The following is a 23,018-nucleotide window of genomic DNA, read 5'->3' as shown; positions in this document are numbered from 1 at the left end:
CGTTGATACATCAGTCGTGTTACATTTATACACAATATATTTATCCATTATCCATCCATTTTCTCCGCCGCTTATCCTCACGAGGGTCGCGGGGAGTGCTGGAGCCAATGCCAGTTGTCAACGGGCAGGAGGCGGGGTACACCCTGAACTGGTTGCCAGCCAGTGGCAGGCCACATAGAGACAAAAAGCCGCACACACAATCACACCTAGGGGCAATTTCGAGTGTCCAATTAATGTTGCATGGTTTTGGAATGTGGGAGGAAACCGGTGTGCCCAGAGGAAACCCACCCAGGCACGGGAAGAACATGCAAACTCCACACAGGCGGGTCCGGGATTGAACCCGGGACCACAGAACATTGAGGCCGACGCTTTACCAGCTGAGCCCCTGTGCCAAAATATATTTATAGTAGGCTGTATTTTTGTGAATTACTATTTCAAAAAATGAATAAAGTCATAGGTAAGGTAATTGAAATTTGTGAACTCAAAGGCAAAATGATACAGAAAGATGTTGACAATGATGTCCAATAAAGCTTTTCATTGTTAGCATTGTGCAGATGACTTCAGTGTTGTTGTGATTGATTCATAGTTTGTTTTTTCACAAATAAAACGTTTTTTTTCTTCTTTCATTTAGCAAATATGAAATTTGTTTTATGAAATGGCAAAAGACATATTGCGCACTAGAGAGCTTTGCAGTAGAAAGCAGTAATGATCTAGACCAGGGTCACAAATGTTATTGAAACTGGTGCGAAGGGCTTCCAGTTTGATACACACTCCTAAAATATCAAATTAGCTCAGGTAACCATTAACTAAATGTTAATAATAATAATATGATACTGATCTACTGTATGTGACGGCAAGGTGGACGGCTGGTTACCTCGTGTGACTCACAGTTCAGAAGCCCCGGGTTTAAATCCGCCCTTCTCTCTGTGGAGTTTGCATGTTTGCCTCGTGCTTGTGTACCCAGTCTCTCGCCTGCAGTTAGATGGGATGGGCTCCAGCACAACCCGCGACCCTAGTGAGGACAAGCAGTATGGAAAATGGATGGATGGACTGACCTTTGTGAAGACAGTGATTACTACATTAATGATTGCTCGGAGTAATTATCAACAATGATATACTGTACCACAATGTCCCCTTACTGCTGAGCTAATTTTTGAAATTTGATCGTAGTCCTTACGGGCAACCTGGTGTCCACAGGGACCATGTTGGGGACCCCCTGATCCAGACCGATTCAATGAAATGTTCAGTTAAGTCCTTTTCAGAGAATTAGAAATGTTTATTATTTTATGAATTCAGTACGTCTTGGGCTGTCGGTTACAAAGGTATGCAACAGCTTGAAAAAAAATCTTACAAAAATAAATGGCTCACGAAAACTTTATCAGATGACAACAATGTTCTTTAAGAGCATACACGTTTACAACAGATCACACTTGTCTAAAAATACACAGCTGATTGTAGTATCCTGCATTAAGTTGAGTCATACATTACAAAATGTAATTGTTTTCATTGGCCTTGCAGTAACTCTATACAAATTTTTGCATAGGTTATTGGTGAGACATTGTTCTTTTTACTAATATGCATAGGTATCAGAACATTTCAAATGATTATTTGTTTGAGAACAAGCGAATGCAGTACAAGGATGCCATTAATAACCAAATAGATACAGTACTTATATTACAGTTGTTCCTTTGACTCCTGCAGTGCAAGAAAACACAAATCACTGAAATATTCATGGAGAATAAACAGATGTTAAGATTATTTACAGTGCAAGTTGTTGGAAATCTCCCCTTTTTTGGTCTCTCTGAATCTGAGATTCAGGATCATGTTTAATTTAAAAAAATGTACAAAGTGAAAAATAATTGCCATAAAAAAATACTAAAAGGTGGCATGTTCTACACAATATTGTTGTGCTTTTTCTATTTTATGATGGGCAACCAGAAGACAGTCCTGCTAGCTAAGCCATTTGTCTGCTTCCACATGTCGCCTTACATAAATGACTAGGGAATAAAATAGTATTCTAGATCATTATTACCTCATTACAACATCGGATATGTTCCATGTGCGCAAATGTGTCCTTCTGTGTGCAGAGAACTTTGGCAGTGTCTGTCCCAGTAAGCCAGTAACTGTGGTCCAAGCATAACAGAGAGTGAGAGAAGCTTTTTGGAGTGTTTGCAGGATGGCGTCAAGACGGTGTAAGTCTATGAGTGGCTCTTGTCGTAGTTCTTCACCATCCGCTTGATATGGAACAGTTTGTGTCGCAGCCTGCGACACTCTTTCTTCTTCGACTGATATTCTGGTGTCTGAAAAGTAACAGGAAAGTTTTTTTTTTTTTTTTTTAAATGTTTGCTCAAGGGCAAGTGCTGCAGTACGTGAAACTATCCATTCATCGATTATCAATACCGCTTATCCTGTCCAAGGTTGCGGGACGCAGGAGACTATCCCAGTTGACTTTAAGGCGAAACGCAGAAAACACCTCAAACTGGTCGGCAGGGCACATATAGACACGGACAACCATTCGCACTCACATTCACAACATTTCTGAGTGGGAACTGAACCCACGCTGCACGCACCAAAGTCAGGCGAGTCTACCACTACACCGTCACTGACTTGAGTTGAACCTAATGGATCCAAATTAATTGAAGCTGTGAATACTATGGTATTCACGGCACAAAAAAAAAATGGCTTGCCCACATTCGCCCCCTGACTTCAACCCTACTGAGAACTTGTAACGCATCCTTTAATGGAAGATTTATGAGGATGAATGGAAGTATTTTTTACAAACAGCAACTCTGGGAGGAAAACTATTCATGTACTTGCAATTTCAATAAATGAGTCGTCAGGTGATATCAAAGAGGGGCTCCAATGTGAGCATAAGTTGATTCGTAGCAGTCACTCACATTTGAAAAATGTACGGGTGTGGTCAGTCGTGCCCAAAGATATAAAGTTGCGGGTGTGTGTTGCTTGCAATTGTGAGTGTACCCCTTTAAGAGCAGAGAGGGGCGGTGTCAGGTAAACTAGGAGGTAGAAGTAAGGTGAGCAGCAGAAACCGTGTGCTTCCTTGTTTAAAAAGAAATAAAAAAGACGTCAGGCTGTGGTTCACTGCACTGGATTGGTTTTCATGTGCGCTGAGAGTGTGTGACAAGTGCGCAATTGTGCAGTGGCGCAGCTTAGAGGGAACATTGGTCAAGACTACACAAAATAAGTGACGTATTTCAATATCTATGCATTTCTACTCGTAACAAATTTTACGCACGTGATTTTTTTGTGCTCGACTGTGCAGATTTGCGAGTGCGATGGCGCGTAGACGAATACGTCCCTGTCAAATCACAGTGACTGTAATAGGGATGGGTTTTTTTCGTTTTATATGAAAATGATTTTTTTTAAATGACCTCTTTGCAGTGCAGTTCTTTAAAACCCATTTGATGTGTTTCTGTACAATAATTTGGAATACTATATGTTTTTGAACCAAATAATAGTGATGGAAGCAAATAATTAATCATCAAAAACATTTTTATAGCAGATATTGCATTGACTATCAAGGAAAATGTACAAAAACATGAAAAATCTCTGTTTAGCATTACTGTTTTAATCTGCAACGTTCATCTTAAAACAAATGTCTTTCCATTTTTTTATAAGTAGCAATTATATCAAGACATTTCCGCACTGTAAAAAATAAAATAAAATAAAGTACTGACCCGCTTAAAGTCTTTCAGATGATTATATTCCTCTGCTACACCCTAAGAGGGGGGAAAAAATACCCGTCATATTCACATTACATAGTAGACACTGAACACATTTGTTACCCTTACCAATGATTTTTTGTTAAAGGTAAAAATGTTACAAATACTGTATATCTGTCCCCTCCTGTCGAATTCCATTAAACCAATGACATAATAATATTCTCCCTCACCTGGTATTTATCAGAGGTGTCATCTAGTGTGTCCAACTGCTTGCAGAGTTTGTTCAGCTGATCATTGACGTCGTCCATGTCCGCACACATCCGCTTATAATCCCTTAGGTCAGCATCAAACTCTGATTTATAGTCGTGGCGTTGTTCATCAGATGTGATCTCAGGGTACATACTGCCAAAAAAGACAAAAGACACTCTCGTTGAAAGGAAGACCTTGTGGTCATTTTAAAGAAAAGGTGGGGGACTACTGTCTCCGGGATATCTATTTGGGGTCTGATAGTATGAACTGCTTTGTAACTTCGTCTGAGTTTCATCATGCATGAATACAACGGCATACCTCACAAGATTAACTAATCCTCAAAACTGAAATACAACTATACAGTGCAGCTTTTTACTTGTGCCAGTGAAAGTAAAAAATAGTCAGCTATGTTAGTCTGTTCAACTTAAAATAGGTATTTTGGATGTAGTTTGCTGTAAACAGAGGTTTATTTTCAAATCCAACAGTAATGTATTCAAATCTGGGAATTAAGTCTTGTTCCTGCGAGAGCAGTAAAATCTTTAATCTAGTTGATGTACTCTTAGTTAAGGTCATCAGAACCTCCATAATCCAGACTGTGTGATGGAGGTTTACATCTCACCTCTCCCACTCTTCCATATCGAGCTCATTCCCCGTTTCTCCTCCGGTGGTGTACTCGGTCTCATACTGGGACTCGTCCATATCAGGGTTACGTCTGCGCCGCTTGGCCCTATTGGCAGAGGGTTTACGGCCCCCGCCAGTCTCTTCTGACGGACTGGAGCTGGTCCTCCCACCGTGGGAGAATGCTTCTGATGGTCGTCCGGCGGTCCCCTCAGAATATCTGTTGGCGGATCACAAAAAAAAAAAAAAAAAGACCTAAGATTCGTGTTTGATCCTCAAATTGTAATATGTGGACTCAATACGTTTTTTTGGGTGCTCAAGCAAGATGGTGTTAATACATTTTTTTTTTACTGAAAATTTGTCCTTTTGTAGTTAGGGATTTCCAGTTGGCAGCGAGATTATATAGTGAAAAAAATATGCGTAACGTCCCTTTCTAGTATACCACATTATTTTGCCCACACTGCCTATGGAGTGAATTTAGTCTTCATTTCTATCCCTGACATTACACCAAGACATGATGGTGGTGTATCAATTTTGATGAGAAAAACCACCAAAAAGTTAAGAAGTCGATGTAGCACCTTATGCATAGGTATAAGGAAAATGAAAATAATTCATTCACATTGTATAAATTGGCGGCACGATGACTCAGCTGGTAAAGCGTTGGCCACACAGTTCTGAGGTCCGGGGTTGTATAAATTAATTCTGGTACCTCGGGGTTACGGAAAAAAAAAGTGTACTTTGATTCCAATACGATAACATTTTTTTAAATTTTACCAATGTATTTATATTACAGGAATTAATTCAGATTTGTGGACATTTTTACTTACCCCCACTTGAATCTAAAAAATTATCACGATAGCCCCAATATTTGGGATTTTATGGACGATAAGCGTTTTGCTCTCCATACACATTCACAGAGCTGCCTACCTATAGAAATTCACTCCCAGAATCATTTGTCCAAATGTATCTGAATTTCCATATTTCCAAAATATTGTCAAGAATATTACTCCTGGACAATTATTTCAGTATATTATGTAATAGGCAGCAGAAGAATATAATGGGAAAAAATAATTCTGCATACATTTTAATTGCACAACCAAATATTTACTCTAAAATCATAAGTTAATAAAGTCTTGCTTCAATATTTGGTATTTTAATGTTTTTATGCATCATTAACCTTGTAATGGCGGATGCACCCTGGATCAGAGTACAGTACATGAGATTTCCACGTGCATATCTGTCTATAGATAAATTTGGCTTCACAAATTCTGTTTTCAACCTTGTTTTGGGGTGAGTGGGCGGGGAAGCAAGTCGACGGTATTTTACCTGGATGTCTCTTCTTATTTCAGCATGAAAATGCCAAGTCATATTCTCCACGTTACAGCAGCATAGCTTCGTGAGAAAAGAGTCTGGGTACTAGACTGGCCTTGCCACCAATCCAGACATGTCTTCAATTGAAAATGTGTGGGGCATCAATATACAGTATGACAATGGAGATACCGGCATGTCGAGTCAAGACAGAATGGGAAAGAATTCTACCTACAAAGCCACACCAGTTCTTGTGTCCTCAGTTCTAAAATGCTTATTGTTGTTTCAAGGAAAGGTGATGGAACTGTTAAACAAATGAAAGAAAAAGACTGTTTTCACCATGGATTATTATAGCTTGCACACTAATATCAGCCTTTGTGGCTTGGTAGGGTCTTCCGTGATGGGAAGTAGTACCAAGGGTTTACAGAGGGGGGAAAATGGGCCAAATTTTGTTTTTGAGGGCGATTTGTAGAGTATATGAATCCAAACCAAACCCAGCAGTAGAATTATGTCAATAACATGAAGACAATATTTATTTTGTGTGAGGCAATCGCCAACTGTTAAATGTTAGAACTGATAGTGATTGTATCTTTAGTTGTTTTTTTGATTTAGGTAATGAAAAGTGAGTATGCAATACGTATTTGTCATACACGAACTTGAACTTGTTGTAAAATGCCTACCAGAACAAAAATGAATAAACATGAGCAAAAAAAAAAGGGAAAGATAATCCCATGCTGGCTCAAAGGTCAGAGGCCCAGCTCATTGTGTGGGTAGGGCCATATGTTTTTCTTTTTCTTTTTTTAACCTGAGTAGACTTTGGATGATAAGTCACATGTTTCCAGAGAGAGATGTTGAGCAATGGACCCACTCTTTGTTGTCGTAGGTATCCTCGTTGAGAGAGCTTCTGTCCACCTTGGCCGGGGGATAGGAGATGACACTGTTTGCCGAGGCGTTGAGCAGACCACCTCCTTTCTCTGACACTAGAAGGGTTGGGGCATCCTGAACACTTCGGCTTTCCTCCACATTGTTCACCTACGCAGGAAGGAAAAACAGACGCACCATAAACAACACATTCCCAAAGACTGTAAACCGCCCTTGCTTTTCCAACTGACATCCTGCTTGAAACATTCACCAGTCTTGCATATGTAATTAACAACTTTTATCTTGGTATAACTCTTGCATTTAGCACCCATGAAGACTTTTCAACTCCTAACTAACAACAGTGTGGCCTCAACTTTGGATTGCTTGGTGCACAGTATGTGTAAATACGGTTTACTTTTAAAAGCGAAGGATATACCATTGTGGCCCAAAAAAACCCCACACAATTTTGGAAATGAATGTTATGCTTAAGAGCATAATTGGATAGCATAGTTCCACTACTCAGAATTAATGTAGTTATACGTTTGATTCATCCATCTTCACTAAGTTAGGAGAACTCAACCAACATACACCCGGTCAAATACAATGTAAAAAATCAATGATTCATTTAATGACTTTCTATATTTGGCGGGAAAAACAGACAAAAATATCTCTCTAATATAAATACATTCAATTTAATGCCCATTTTTCAACACAAATATCATAAAATAAGGACTTTCTCACAATATGGGCTGCAAGTCCATATTTCTGTAGCTTTAGGAATCATCATAAGATTGATATGGAAGCAATGCATTAAATCTGCATCTACAAAGTTTGAAAATAGACTGCAAGATTTTGTATTTGATTATTTTAACAATGCTTCTTGTTTTTTTTAATGCTTTGCTCTCTGTTCAAGATCTAAAATGTGTGGATTCTTTTAAGTTAAGAACCCTATTACGGCTCAATCCCAAAAATTTGGGGGTTTTAGACAGCTCAGGATTTTGAACGGGGAACAATCCATCTCACTTTGATGAAATTATATGGTATGAGTTTTTCAAAACACAGCCAAAAAGAGTATATTTTCCCCAAAGTGCTACAACAGAAGCAGATATCAGTGCAGCCCCCCCAAAAATAATGACAACAGTCTTTGGAGTAATCAGGTGGCGTACAGCTTCTGCATTGCAGCTGGATGACATTCCTATTTGAAGGGAGCAGCTCATGCAAAAATTCCAAAAATTCCCTCCAACTGAGCAAAACTAAACAAAGGCTACAATGACTGGAACTGAAAGAACAGTTTAAAAAAAAAAGTCTGATAAGTGAATGTGGTGGAATAATGAAATTAAAAATGAAAAAACATGGACAGTATGTAGCAGCTAATGGATACCAAGAATGGAGGTAGAACAAAAGAAAACAAGCAGAGGAGTGAGGGAGACAAATTAGTGGCTGAAAAAAGTAATTGGGGAGGACAGAAGTATTTTCTGAAACACATGGACATTTAAAAATGACAATTGAATTAAAAATATCACATTTTGTCATTCAAATCATTCTACATAATACATTGGTTTCTTTTGGCTTGTCCCTTTCGGGGTCGGCACAACGTGTCATCTCAGATGAACGCACATATATGTTTGGCACAACTTTTTTTTTTTTTTTAAAAACACTGGATGCCCTTCCTGATGCAACCGTTCTCAGGGAGTGGAGGCCCCAGTTGGATATGAACCCAGAACCCCTGGTTTACCAAACCAGTGCTCTAACCACTGAGCTACGGGGCCTCCTATAATCCATCGACACGTACGATGTGCAAACCAAATCAAAGAGCGAACCAGAAATTAAACTTCAACAAAAACTGTTACCCTTCTGGACTACAATCCTGCTTTTTGACATTTTAATATAAATTGGAGACTAGCCCAATATACAGCATGTAGCATTCTACAACATGCAATACCTCTGTATTACCAACACACTGACACCACTAATGACCTCATGAATTAAACACAATGGAGCCCTAACTGAGAAGAATGTGGCCAGTGTGTGAGGTCACCCTCAACAAGCCGGTCCAATGTCGACCCCAGCCTGATGACTCATTGAGTGACAGTGCAATGCACGTGGTGCAATAACTGTGAAAGAGCATACAGTATAGAGATATAAATATAAAAAAATAGCACACCACACCTTTGTGTTAGGGTATATCCTACGATGATATAAGATGTGCTGTGGCAATAATTGAGTTCTGATTGAATAATCAGCACGACGCATCTTAGACAACCAAGGTAAACCTATTGTCCGTATATTTTTTGGACTAACAGGTGTAAATAACTAAGAGCCAGTGTCTTTTAATGAAAAAGAAAAAAAAAAAAACTTTCTGAGAAAGGATGGCTTTTCCAAAGATTTATGATTTCGGTCATGGTTTACCAGTACATCTTGGAGATATGTTATCAGTGAGAATGACATACAGGCATTTACAACCTCTACTCCAGTTATAAACACTGGTGGAAAGCAGTACTGTTAAGTTGTTAAATTAAACTATGATCATTCTTGGGACTTTTGAAATGGAAACACCAGTTGTCGTTTCTCAAATTTCTCCAGAGAAACAGCAACTTTCTACAATTTTCAACATATTTGACATCCATCCATACATTTTCTTAGCCGCTTAGCCTCACGAGGGTCGCCTGAGTGCTGGAGCCTATCCCAGCTGTCAACAGGGGAGAGGCAGGGTGCACCCTGAACTGGTTGCCAGCCAATCGCAGGGCGCATAGAGACAAACAGCCACACTCACAATCACACCTAGGGGCAATTTAGAGTGTCCAATTAATGTTGCCTGTTTTTGGGATGTGCGAGGAAACTGGAGTGCCCGGAGAAAACCCACACAGGCATGGCGAGAACATGCAAACTCCACACAGGTGGGTCCGGGAGCTGAGTCACCGTGCCGCCCATATTTGACATATATATCTGAAATGTCGTGTCGAAGCATAGCCTTTTGCCCTCAATGTCATTCAAACTAAGGAGGACATTACTTAAATACTAGTACATAAAGTTAATAATAAATCCATTTCGGTATGAGTCTCTTATGTGTGTTATTCACATTATAAAACTCTGTAGAAACCACTGGTCTGCTTGCTATCTTCACCGGTAGGTAATAATTAATGTGGGTGAAACTCGGTAGTAGACCATGAACAAACATTCACTGAGTGCAATCAGCCATGAGACGGAACAAAGTAACTCCATCAAAGGTAAAGCTCTGACACTGATACAACAATCTGCATTTCAACTCACAACAGGCAGGAAAAACTTTCAAAGCGGAACCCTAATTTCATTGTTGTTCTGCATCGCTACTCAACTCTATTTTATAAAAGACGAAGACTTTCAGTGAAAGACTACACAACCCATGAGATACCTACTTACACATTTTGCATTTAAAACTCAATGGAGACTGCTGTAATCCCTCACATACAACAGTTTAACACTTTGTTCCCTATTTTCGTGAACAATGTAAATCCAGGGAATGCCTAGATCAGACCACAGGATTTTACGCCCAATCTTGGCCTGAGATCGGCTGATTTCATAGATCAAAAAAAAAAAAAAAAAACAACAATGCAAGAGGGATTTGAAAATCCATGACAGCAATTTGGCCCTTCGATAGCCCTACGACGACAACATTCTCGCATGCTTGATTTTTTCGGAGGTCTTTCATGTTGTGTGACATAATGATAACTCTCGGACACCACACCTGGACATCGACCAGTAGGATTGCATATTGTGATCGGTGCAGTGCATCCCGTACTTTTCATGAACATACTTCGTATCTGTTGTCAACATTTATTCCCACGCACAAACCAATGTTTATTAAAACAGAGTGCCGGCATGTTTACGTACAAACGTTTGAGCTAGCACAAGCTTGCTTGGCCACATAACGTGTTGTTGTCTCCTTGGGAGTCACATCTCATTAAAAGTATGTGAATATATTGTCCCTCAATCCTTGAATGGACAGCCCATTATGTCCTCTCTCGAGCACGAGTGATGATCACCACCCGATTCCCCTTATTTTGCCCCCCTCCTCCAATATGTTGAGTGCTCAATTGTTATTGTTGTTGGAACAGATATGTAGTGATGACACTGTCTGACCGAGAGACGGCAACATTTTTTGTCGTGGTCAGACATAGTGAAATTATAAGACTGAATTTGTCTTGTTGTCTGATCCAGGCATTAGATCAGTCTTGGTCAGTGGCAGCTTAGCAGATCTGATAGTGAGTAGGCTGCCGCCGCACTTGATGGAGGCGTCTCTGTGCGGAAAAGGATGATCCAAAACTGCAGCAATCTGTGCGTGAGTAGAGGATTGTCACTACTCTGGCCCTGGTAAGGCAATAGACAATGTGAGCGGGTGTATAGAATGAACTGATGATAACCATTGGTGATTTAAATAAGTCCACGGAGCTTGGTATCTGTCTGCCTGTGCCCTGGTCAAATTTACCAAAACTGTGTTAGACCAGTGGTCACGAGACCTCCCGCACATGCGCAATATATGAATATCAAGCTCGTTGGATTCATGTTGAGGAGCAAATGTCATTGAATTTTCATGATTTTATCTACTTGTGAGAAAAAAAAAAAAAAAACAAGTAATGGAATATTTCATCAATGCTGGATGTAAATCCCTGACCCCATTGCCTTGACTACAAAGAGAGATGTTAAGAACTTTGTGTCAGTTAAGGTGAAATGTGATTTCTTTTCAGCGGTCCAACGTTATGCAATGATGACCACCAAGTTGTTGTCTCTTACCCACTCCTCTACATCTCTGCCCTCTGATGCCTTCCCGCCAATCAGAGGCTGATCCCAGAAGATGTTTGGTTTTCCGTAGCGCCAGATCTTCCCTCTGGTTTTGTGTGCATAGAAAGCGGCGACTGCCAGGGCGATGACGATCAGGAATCCACACACCATGGCGACTCCCTACAAAATCAGGGAAATGGGAGTCAAATCTGAAGGTGTCAAAGATTAGATGTACCACAAAGACAGTTCGTCTTTGTGTATCAGCCTGCTTCACTGATGAGGATACAAATGCGTACAAAATATCACTGGCTTTGTCTCTGTGTATCAGAAATAAGCAGCAAAACAGTTGGCAGCAAAATATTACTGTATCTTAAAAAGATGATCAAAACCAACCCAGTCTGCAACCATAATATGAGGAGGAAAAAAGTACCTCTTGAGGGTCCACAAAACAGTAATGGTAGAGGTATTGGTTGTAGATTGGGAAGCCTCCCACTCCTCCCATCTGCGAATAGCCTGTCTGATAGAGGTTCTGGCACATCACGAGCATAGGGTTGTAGATCACACTGGATGATCCCTGGGCCATGGGGTTGACTCCAACCATATACACAATGTTTATTATACCCTGTAACATACATCTTTTCCCATTACTCTTCGTTTAACACATGTATAAAGCACATCAAAGTTTTTCAATTTTGACTGTATTTGGACATTTTTTGGATTTTACTGTATTGTTAAAAAACTGTAGAAGATGAAACCTGGGACATTAAGAGAACCTGAGTGCAACAATCTGAATGCAACATCAAGAATACGTACTCTAAAACAACTTGGTTAAGACTTGTAAACATGGTCAAGCTTTGTCACATCAAGATGGTCCTCAACCATAAAACGTAAAGAAAACATTTTGCGAGCAAATATTTCTGATGGGGACAAGTGGGCCGGGGGGTGTAACAGGGAAAATTACAGTAGTTTTCTTGCATTTTGCTTCATTGTAATAAAAACAAGTGTCTGTTTTGGGAATTTTTGCTACTGCGCCACCATGGTTGTTTCCATTGTTCTACAAACCCCTATTCCATTGAATGTGAGACATGTAAATTATTATAGAAAGATTGACAAATCCTTTTCAACATACATGCAATTGAATACACAATAGACAAGATATTTATTTGATCAAATTGATGAACCTTTTTTTTCCCCCAAATATTTACTTATATTCATTTTGATCTTGCCATCATCATGTATTCAATAGAATATACGTTGAAAAGGATTTGCAAATTGTGTTCTGTTTTTATTTCCGTTTTAAGACCTCATCTCAGCATCTTTGGAATTGCGGTTTGTACAAACGTGACGTAAGTCAAACAGAAACATTATTATTATTATTATTATTATTGTGTTATAATTAAGTTCACTTAATTATAACACAATAACCAAGGTTTATAGATTTACCTGAGACACAAATGGTAGTTGGAGTACCTCAATGTGAGACTGACTCTTACCTGAAGGACAGCCATAATGATACTGGCGATCAGGAGGGCCAGAAAGTACTTCCTGCTGCGGATGGCAGAGGTTTTAGAGAAACTGGCAATGAAGAAAGCCAGAGCCCCAATGAAGTTAATGCCTGCCATGGCAATCATCGCTGTTTTGGCAGAATAGGGGGAAATGTAGGAACCCTGGTAGTTACCATAGCCTCCATAACTGCCATAGCCACCATATCCTGAGCCATAGGTGCCTACACCATATCCACCACCGTAGCCAGATCCATAGCCGTAGCCTAGTCCCAGGCCATTCGCGTACTGTATGTCCCACATAAGCGTGGAGGCCACACAAGCGAAGATGGCCACGCACAGCACGATGACAACAGCCATCATAGCCTTGACGATCCCTGGGGGTGACCGCCATTTGTAGAAGTGCTGCGGTTTGTCCTCAATGTAGTATGAGCCTGGTGGTGGAGGGTAAGCGTTGTAATCACTCAGAGGAGCATGGAAACTGCCTGGCGTTCCAAACCCATTGTTGGATGGTGGGGTGTACACAGGGGGACTATCATAGGGCTGTTTGTCAAACATCTCTGCAAATGTCAAGAAACAGAAAAAAGTAAGAAATTATAGAGAAGCACCTCAAATGTTTGTAAGTGCTGAAGAGCAGAGAGTACTGATAAGAGTTACATTATAGTTCACCGTTATTATGAAAAGATGGGTGTGACTGTCCGTCATAATGCAAGAGAACAGTAAATAATTGGCTGTTACGTTAGTGACAGGACAGCAATATCAAACTTGCTCTTCAACATCTTCATTATTATTGACAAAAAAAGTGGAGTACGATAAAAGAGTGGCAACACAAGATGGAGATTGACGTCATCCATGAATAATTTAGAGCATAATTTAGATGTTAGTTTTTAATAAATTAATTATCTCTAAACAACTGTGCAAAATACATGCATACAAATCAGGTCACATAGTACTTTCTACATACTTTATCTTAACACGATCTGAGTCTATAGCTGGAGTAGATTATATTTATTGGGGGCCGAAAGGGTTTTTTATGATCTTGTCACAATCTAGTTCAGACCTGCTTTTTGTTATTATCAGCAAAAAAAAAAAAGAACTATGAATGGAAAGACTTCATCTTTGAAGGCCCTTCAACTGAGCAAAATCAGAAGCAGCATGGAGATATCAGTACCAGGGCAGACAGGGAGTGCAGCCAAACAAGTGAGTCTTTGCAGAGAGTTCATATCTTTCTGCTGCACCTGCAGTGTTTGGGCTTTGAACAGTTCATGCCGTCCCCTATAAAAGTATTGGAACAGGAGGGTCAATTTGTTTTTGTTGTACACTGAAGACATTTGGGTTTCAGAGGAAATGATGAATATGAGACCAAAGTTCAGTATTCCAGCTTTTATTTCATGGTCTAGATGTGTTAAACAACTTTGGACGGAGCACCTTTTGTTTGAAACCACCCACTTTTCAAGTAAGCAAAAGAATTGGAAGACAATTAAATTAACTTTCAGTGAATAATATTTAATATTTGTTAGCATAACCCTTACTTGTGTTACCTGTGATTGACTTTGCCAGTCCAAAACCTTCCAGTTTTCCCCCCTGATGAAGTCTTTTGTTGTATTGGCAGTGTCTTTTGAGTTATTGTCATCTTATGTGATGAAATTGGTAAGAGACCAATTAGTTTGGATGCATTTTTCTGCAAATTGCCACAGTTCTGTAGAATTAAAAATTAATTTTTGCTGCTACAGTGACATGGTGAATGACTGGTTTGGACATAGGTGTGAAACTCATGGCCTGGGGGCCAGATCCGGCCCACCGAATGATTTTATGCGGTTGACAAAGGCAATTCATGTGTCAACTTCTGTAATTATTGTTCAAATCTGTACCAAAATTTCAAATTGTCACATCATAAATTATAACCTTGATATATTGTAACCATTTTTGTTACCAAAGATTAACAATAGTTGAAAAACCCATTACCCTCAATTTCTGATTCTAAAACCATTTCATAAATTTAATGTGTAAATGTGATGAGGTGATTAAAGATTTTTATGGGTTTATAACAGGCATCTCAAGGAAACTACTATGTGGCCCATGACAAAAATGAGTGACACCCCAAGGTTACCGCATCTGCCTCATAGTTCAGAGGATTGGGGTTCAAATCTCAGTCCTCCCTGTATGGAGTTTACATGTTCTTCCTGTGTTTGCGTGAGTTTTCTCTGGGTATCGGCTCCAGCACGCACGCAACCTGCATAAGGATAAGCAGTACGGAAAACGGATGGCTGAATTTTGCTCCTACCCTTATGAGTTACATCATCAGTCAAGAAGAGTGAGCCTGGTCCAGAAGTAGCCATGCAAACCCAAGCCATGACGTGAAGATCACCATGCTTTTCCTGATGATCTTGTGTGTTTTGGATCATAAGCACATCCTTTCTTTCTCCTTATTTTGGCCTTTCCATCACTTAGGTAGAGATTTATTTTGGTCTCATCAGTCCATAAGACTTCCAAAACTTTTACGGGTCATCTCTGTAACTCTTTGCAATTCCATCTGTGCTTCTGATTATTTTTGCTGTTTGCATCTTGTGGGATGTTGTGTATATTTCTTCTCTCTAAGTCTTTGAAGAGTGGATTCTTATATGTTAACCCCTCCGCTTGCTATTACTGTGGTTACTGTGGTCTTTGGGTGTTTCTTCAAGGCTCCCCCAATGTTTCTGTCACCAACTGCTGTTGATACCCATGGTTGACTGGTTTGAAGGAAAGTTAAGCTAAAAGTTACCACTTGAGCAACTAGAAACATGCATCAGTCACATATTCCAATACTTTTGTTCACTGGATAAGTGGATAGTTTCAAACAAAAAGTTGTCTGTCCTAAATTAACACAAAGATGTAATCCAGCCATCCATTTTCTGAGCAGTTTATCCTGACAAGGGTCACGGGAGCCTATGCCAACTCTCATTGGGCAGGAGGCAGGGTACACCCTGAGCTGATTGCCAGCCAATCGCAGGACACGTGGAGACAGACAACAGTCACATTTACAATCACACCTAGGGGCAATTTAGAGTCTCCAATTGATGCAGGTTTTTGGGATGTTGAAGGAAACCGGAGTGCCCAGTGAAAACCCATGCAGGCACTTGGAGAACATACAAACTCCACATAGGCAGGGTCGGGATTTGAACCGCGGTCCTTAGAACTATGAGGCCAATGCGGTATAGCAGCACCACCGTGCCACCATCTAGATGTATAGTCCATAAAATAAAAGATGGAAGTCTAAAGTTTTGTCTCATATTCATCTTTTGATCTGAAATCCAAATGTCTTCAGTATGCAACAGTAACCAAGCAATCAACCTTGTCATTCCAGTACTTTTGGAGGGGACTGTTTGGCCCACTCTCGACACATTTTGTTTTGGTTTTCTTCTGTTAAAAAAAAAGAAAAAAATCTTCCAAGGGAGGAAGGGCACAACGCAACAATAGTCATTCTTTTCCACCAAGACCTTCAGGCAGAAGACAGTGAGGCTCACTGAAATGAGAATGTTAGTGTGTCCAATTTGCCAAATGTAATCTCGCCCAAAGTAGTATTTAATCCCACAAGGGAAACACTTGCTGTATTGAAGTGGAAAATACAAAGTAATGCGCCCTTGTCTGTCACTGTAAACACAACCCCATTGAGTAGTTGAGACACAAAGATTTGTTCTCTGGCTGTGCTCACAGCCTACACAGCCATAACTCTTCTCTCTCTATGGGACACAGGAGGTCCCGCCTCAGAGCCTCCAACCCAGACACCCGTCTATCATTCCCTCATTCATTTCTCTATGTGTGCTTAAAACCTCCAACATTCCCCCTGTCCTTACCTCCTGCCTTTGTTTGGGGAGCAGGAGGGGCACGAATAAGGCCTTTGCCTCACAAGGATAGCGTTGCCTTGGAGTTAGGGTTTAAAAAAAAAATAAATAAAATTGGGGTTCTATCATGGGAGAACCAAACAACAGCTCCTTTGTGTATCCGATATCCTATGAAAGAGACAAAAAGAAGGGAATACAGGTTCATGCAGGTTTAGCAAAGGGGTTTCTCTTCATCACTGGTCACTGAGTCTTTTTTGCAAAGATAATTGAATAAAAACTAGGGGTGGGACAGCACAAGTAATACGGTTGGGTACATTTTGGTACTTATTTTTACATTTCTTCCGCAACTAATTCCTTTATTTTGTTTGTCATCAAAAACTACATTGTGTAGTGGGCTGAATAATATAACTTATCAAACATTATTCAAACAACGGTTTTAGCCCAAGTGACATCGTTTGGAACGTCACAGCAATTTTGACACGTGGACAAAGAAAACATTTCGTAATTTCGGGCACTATAAGTTTATTGGTGGATATTTTTATCTATAAATTTCCAACCAATCAGAGAAGCCGAGTAGCAGACGAAAACAAAAGGATTAAGTAGATAAAAATTAATATGTCATGTTTTACTCTAATTTGAAGGTGTTTTTTTTAATCAGATTCTCTAAAGGCGATATTCCAAAAACTGTCCCCGAAGTTGGGTTATTTTTTGCCATTTTTCATCAGAAAAAAACCCTCTATTTGTCCACAACCCTTTTTAAACTTCTTGGTGGGCTGTACTCAGGTTAAAGTTGCCATTCCAGCCAGAGTTAGTATTTTGACAGGCTGTCATTTCTGGGAAATTTTGTCACGCTATTATTAACAGTGTTTGTCCACTTGTTGTATCACTCTCCAGGTAGTCAATCTATGCTTAACCCAACTGTAACACTTATGATGGCTGTTAAAACCTTACTGAAATGTGCATGGCACTATTCTGGGTTGAGTGTTTTCATTAAGTGGCTAAACACCAGCAAAGGGCTGTATCCCATTGAACAGGTTCTAACCTTATCTTTAGTGGCATGGTGGGTGTGTTCAAAAGCATTTTAAATAGAGATTTGTTATTTTGGTGTTGTTAGCTTTTGAGTCACTCGGCTGTTGTGTGTGTCAAGTGGTAGATAAGGATACAAACACGGGAGTGGATTCGTTATTAATCTTGTGTTTCCTTAAAAAGGTAAGGGAAATGTTTCACGGGACAGTGCAAAACACTTATCAAGTTTTTCAGTGTCAGAAAACAATCACCAAAATCCATGTTGACATCTTTACTAATCCCATAATATTATGGATTTTGTGGACACAAGCGTGTTTTTCATTAAGCAAGGTAAAGTATTTTCTTTATTGTTAGTAACTATGGCACAAGTGTCAAACTCGTGGCCTGAGGACAAGATCTGGCACACCACATCATATTATGTGGCCCGTGAGTGTGTGCATCAAGTTTGTGTTTCTTGCTAATATACAATTGCAAATTGTCTTCACTTTTAAAAATACTCAGATATTGCAAGCAAGCATTTTTGTTACTACCCCACTTTTAAAACAAAATTGATTCACAATGTAGTTTAACAAACTATTTTTATTAGCTTTTGATTTCAAAACTAATTATCCATTAATTTGTGTATATGTAATAATACGAGGGGATCAATCATACATTCATGTGGGTTTATAGCCATAACAGCCCACCAAGTGGAATCATCGTGACAATGTGGCTCGTGACAATAATCAGTATGACACCCCTGATCTATAGACAGGAAAATGCTTAGCATCCAAAAATCGTGAATCGTTTTAATATATTCAGAGGTTGAAATGGGCATAAACAGAGATACATGGGTTCATGACGACTAGTAGTTGTTTTCTGACATGAAATGACATTAAGATATAGAAGGAGAAGCGCTTAAAAATTCCACAATTAGGCTATTCACCTTGGTTTTGTCATACAATTTTTCAGAAAAGGCTCTTCTGAGAGTTACTTCTGTTTGACAGTTTTGGATCTGCTTTTTCCAAATTTGGCTAAACCCGCCTGCGTTCCTCTGTGTAAAAGACTCACTTGTGAGATCACACATTTGTTGAGAGTGTTATCTTCGCTCGTGACGAAGAAAGCAAAACGCAAACGTGTGGATTATTTTCAATGTATAGTCCACATGTTTACTGAGGTACCATAGAGACAATATTACACCACGAATACTACAAAAAAATTGGTTTCGCAAAGTAGGGGAACTGCCAAAATATTGGACCGATCATTCTAATTTTTTCAGAGGTAGTAAGTGGGCAAAGGGAGAGATGTCGCCACATATATTTTGGTGATGACTGATTATAGTTTTGAGGAATTAATCTACTTTGAACTTTTTCTGTATAGTGAGCGGCAGTGGAGAGAAAAGTGGTCACTGTCCATGCAATTCAAAATATATGGCTTACTGTTTTATTATTTTTAGAGGCCGAAGTGGGGATAAGTAGAGATGCTGACATAAATTTAGTGATGATAGATAAAAGTTTTCAAACATTCAGCAACATTAAGCTTCTTTTCGTCCAGGATTTTACGATCCCCCAGAGATTTTAAGGTAGATTATAAAAAAATTTCTCTTAACTCCTCAGATTGTGCTACTGGAGGTGTTTTACGTATTGTAATGTCCATGAGGTGCACTCACTGGACGTGAGTGGATGAACGTGCAAAACTGATTGGATATTACCTCACGGGATACGGTCCTGTTATTTAGTCTGCCTGGGCAGGCAAGCATACACAGATATACAGTGTCAATGTGAAATGAATTGCAAAATCTAAAAACACCAGGCCATAAGCACGCATTGTCCCATACAGAATCCATCAAACAAGAACCGTTGCAGATTGAATTAAAAGTAACATCCATGACTATTGCCCACTGAGGGATTATTTGTTGGACTTTACAAAGATGGTACCTGTACTATAGGAACAAACAATAAATGTAGGGAAAAACTTGAAACTTGAAATGTGTATTTTTCTGTCGTGGCCTCCTAACAGGTCATGTCCTGTATCTGGCCTTCCTGTGTAGGGTTTGCATTTCCTCCAGCTGCTTCCCAAATGCCAAAAAATGCATGTTAGATTAACTGAAGACTTTGAATAGTCTATAAGTGTGAATGCAAGCATGAATGGTGGTTTGTTTTTAAATTCCATGTAATCAGTTGCCAAGCAGTACAGGGTGCAAATCCGCCTCTTATCCGAAGTCAACAGGGTGCTGAAGCACTATACTGCACCAGCACTATAGAAAATGGATGGTTGGATATTTTGGATTTTCACATACTGTACAAAGAAATCAAATCACAAATGATAGAGTTGTATCTTTTGCCTAGAGGAAAGGACTTGGTCCTTCCTTAGCCCGAGCGTGACAAAAATGGATGACATATACCCTTGTTGGGGTTGTTTATCATCATAAAACTACCAGGAAGATATGATGATTGCTTTCGGTCAGGGTTGCACACTCCAATGAGCTTGCTGTGTTATTTTCCCAACGAGAGATCCCCATTTTACATGTTGCACCAAATTCCACAAAGAGGGTGAATCATTAAGTATTTGTGTAGAATGAGAGACAACACAACAATACCTGCCTGACACTCATCAGGTTCACCCTCAGTACTTCTAGCCACAGCCACTGATGGAATTTCACTCATACAGTCACATATCTTCTGTCCCGTCAAAAACCGTTAGGTTCCCGCCTCATATGGGCTCGGAGCCTGAGACCTACCGCTATAACCACAGGACTTTACCAACAGTTCTTATCGAAAGACACAAAACAAAATCCTACCATGGCCTTTTTTTGTATGCCTAAAACCATCACTTGAGACATTGATATGCAAAATGCCCACTACCATTGAGCAAATTGGCTTTATCATATGAATAAAACTATGCATGAAGAACGAAGGAAACTGAAACACAGAACTAAGGAAAAAGACATAGATGAGCTTCATACTACAGTACACCAAGTGGTTTTGTAATTCATTGCCACTATACTAAAAATAATGCACCCAAATGTTTCATTTCTAGCTTAACTTTGTAGTTGATAGTGAATTGCACTGCTTGATAGTCGTAGGTGTATTGCCTTCATTCATATCACTGAAGGAAGTTTAAGCAAATTTCTTTTATTAGGGTTAGCGTCTTGGAAATAAATATAGGTCAGGTGTACTTTGGGCGTGAGCATTACACGAATGAAGTTCTGCAAAACAGATTATGAATACAACTGGGAATAATTGTGGAAAAATGAGAATATAATGTTAACACGATTTAATACAAGTTTGAGTTACTGTTTTCAGTGGTAACATTGATTTCGAAATATGATTTTATGAAAGAAAGTGGCTCGATAGTGAGGTCATGGACACAAAGTGATGATAAAGCCTTAGCGTTGGAAGAACATAGGTCAACTTCTGAGTGAATCACAACGACTGGCCACAGATTGTCAGCATTGCAATTTCACGTGAAAAAAAAATAAATAAAATAATGGCTTTGTTTCATATGTACCAACACTTCAGTCAAGAGAATTATACACCACAACTGGGGGAAACAGCAACTTATTTGACCAAATTGATGACTTCAGAACCCTATAGGCCCGGAGAAGGCGACATTAAACATCTCAAATAGGGCCGTGAAAGGGGTCGTTGAAAGCGCCATTAGACACCTTTTCGGCGGAGGGCTTACCTGAGGACCACCGAGAAGTAAAAACTCCAGTCGTCCTTGTTTTCAGTTGAAATTCTTCCAAGTCAGAACTTTGGCTAAAACTGGGAATTCTTACTCTTTGTCAATGTATCTTTACAGCGAATTTCTTGATATTAGGTTCATTTAAAACAATGCGGAAAATAAAGTCTATCTCCAACGAGGACGCTGGCATGAGTCTCGTTCAGCAGCCCGGAGCCAAGTGCTGCTCGATGGTCCAGCAGGTCCGCGGTGATGAGGCCGGCCGCACAACACCCGCGACGCTGTATGTGTTCTAGCGCCAGGGGTCAGCCTTGGTACACGCGGTTACGACACTGCCCCTCATTCATTCAAGATAAACCTGATTTGGGATGGGTGCACACTTTACCTTGGACAACAGGTATACATATAAGGATTAAAAATAGATAATTTCAGCATTTGGTGATTATACATTGGCCTCGTTCACGAGCCACAATGTTCGGTACACTTGTACAATCCGTTGAGCTCCACCTTGCATGGAATTGCTCTGCATCGGGCTGAAATCTTTCAAAATTTGGTTACCTAATTTAGGCTGTGTTGGCAAAAACACTAACACTGGGACACAGCACGGCTTTCATGCAATCAAAACGATTATTATTACAATTATTAATGACAAAACATGATGTGCTGCCAACATCAAACAATTCTTTTATAAGATCAATGATGGGGAATATCTTGTTTATCTGAATTTGTTGCCGTCTTTCATGCATCAATGCAATGTTGACAAAGTAAAAGTCAAAAGTACAGATACGTTTAAAAAAAAAAAACCATTTCCCTTTGAGATGTTAAAAATGTAATCAAAAACAAATTCAGGTAATTGATGGGTGGAAGCATCAACGAATCTGTCTGTCACTGTTTTGACTCAGATTGAGATTACTTTTAATTGACTGTGTAAGAATAGCAGCACGGAGGAGCATTGCAAATTGCCCCGAAGTGTGATTGTGAGTGTGAGACTGTTGTCTGTCTCCATGTGCCCTGCGATTGGCCGTTGACAGCTGGGTCCCCTTGTGAGGATGAATAGCTGAAAAAAATGGATGGTTTTGAATTCATGTATAAAGTTCACTCTATAATCTCCTTCATCTTTATGTAAACAACCAGCTACTACTACGATCACCACTTGTAGATAAAACCAATTAGCGTGTCAGATAGAGTGGACCCCCGCATACTTTCAGTTTGTCACCACTGGGTTCATTATTTTCTGTGGCTTTTCCACTTTTCTTTACTTTTTTTCTTGTTTGGAGGGGCACCAATCCAAAGGCAAATTGGAGCTTCATCAACATTTATTCAAGATTTTTTTGGTGTAAAAGTAATTCTAAAAAAATAAATACAAATTAGGGGGGCTTAATAACATTTTAGGGCGGTGGCAGTTACGAACAGTTGCCCAATCCAATGAGCTCTGCATTGCATCTTATTGATTTACCTGTTTCTAATTGTGGTGACCTAAATGATGCCCCCCCCCCAAAAAAAAAAAAAAACAGCAGCGTTCTGAAGTGCTA

General features: G+C 39.6%; 1 protein-coding gene across 1 annotated transcript; it reads right to left on the bottom strand.

Annotated features, from left to right (window-relative positions):
* Nucleotides 1–1,358: 1,358 nt before the first annotated feature.
* On the bottom strand, nucleotides 1,359–21,714 carry si:ch73-61d6.3 (occludin). Its single transcript, XM_061825478.1, has 9 exons — nucleotides 21,490–21,714; nucleotides 12,968–13,536; nucleotides 11,905–12,096; nucleotides 11,487–11,654; nucleotides 6,724–6,887; nucleotides 4,549–4,767; nucleotides 3,911–4,082; nucleotides 3,696–3,737; nucleotides 1,359–2,300 (listed from the first exon to the last, which is right to left on the bottom strand). The coding sequence occupies exons 2-9, from the start codon at nucleotides 13,532–13,534 to the stop codon at nucleotides 2,199–2,201; spliced, it is 1,626 nt and encodes a 541-aa protein (XP_061681462.1). The 5' UTR covers nucleotides 13,535–13,536; nucleotides 21,490–21,714; the 3' UTR covers nucleotides 1,359–2,198.
* Between the last annotated feature and the right edge of the window lie 1,304 nt (nucleotides 21,715–23,018).

The sequence above is a fragment of the Syngnathoides biaculeatus genome, chromosome 7 (assembly GCF_019802595.1).
Source record: "Syngnathoides biaculeatus isolate LvHL_M chromosome 7, ASM1980259v1, whole genome shotgun sequence".
Classification (NCBI taxonomy): Eukaryota; Metazoa; Chordata; class Actinopteri; order Syngnathiformes; family Syngnathidae; genus Syngnathoides; species Syngnathoides biaculeatus.
The sequence above is the reverse complement of the archived record's forward strand: the minus strand, read 5'-3'. Positions and strand labels throughout refer to the sequence as shown.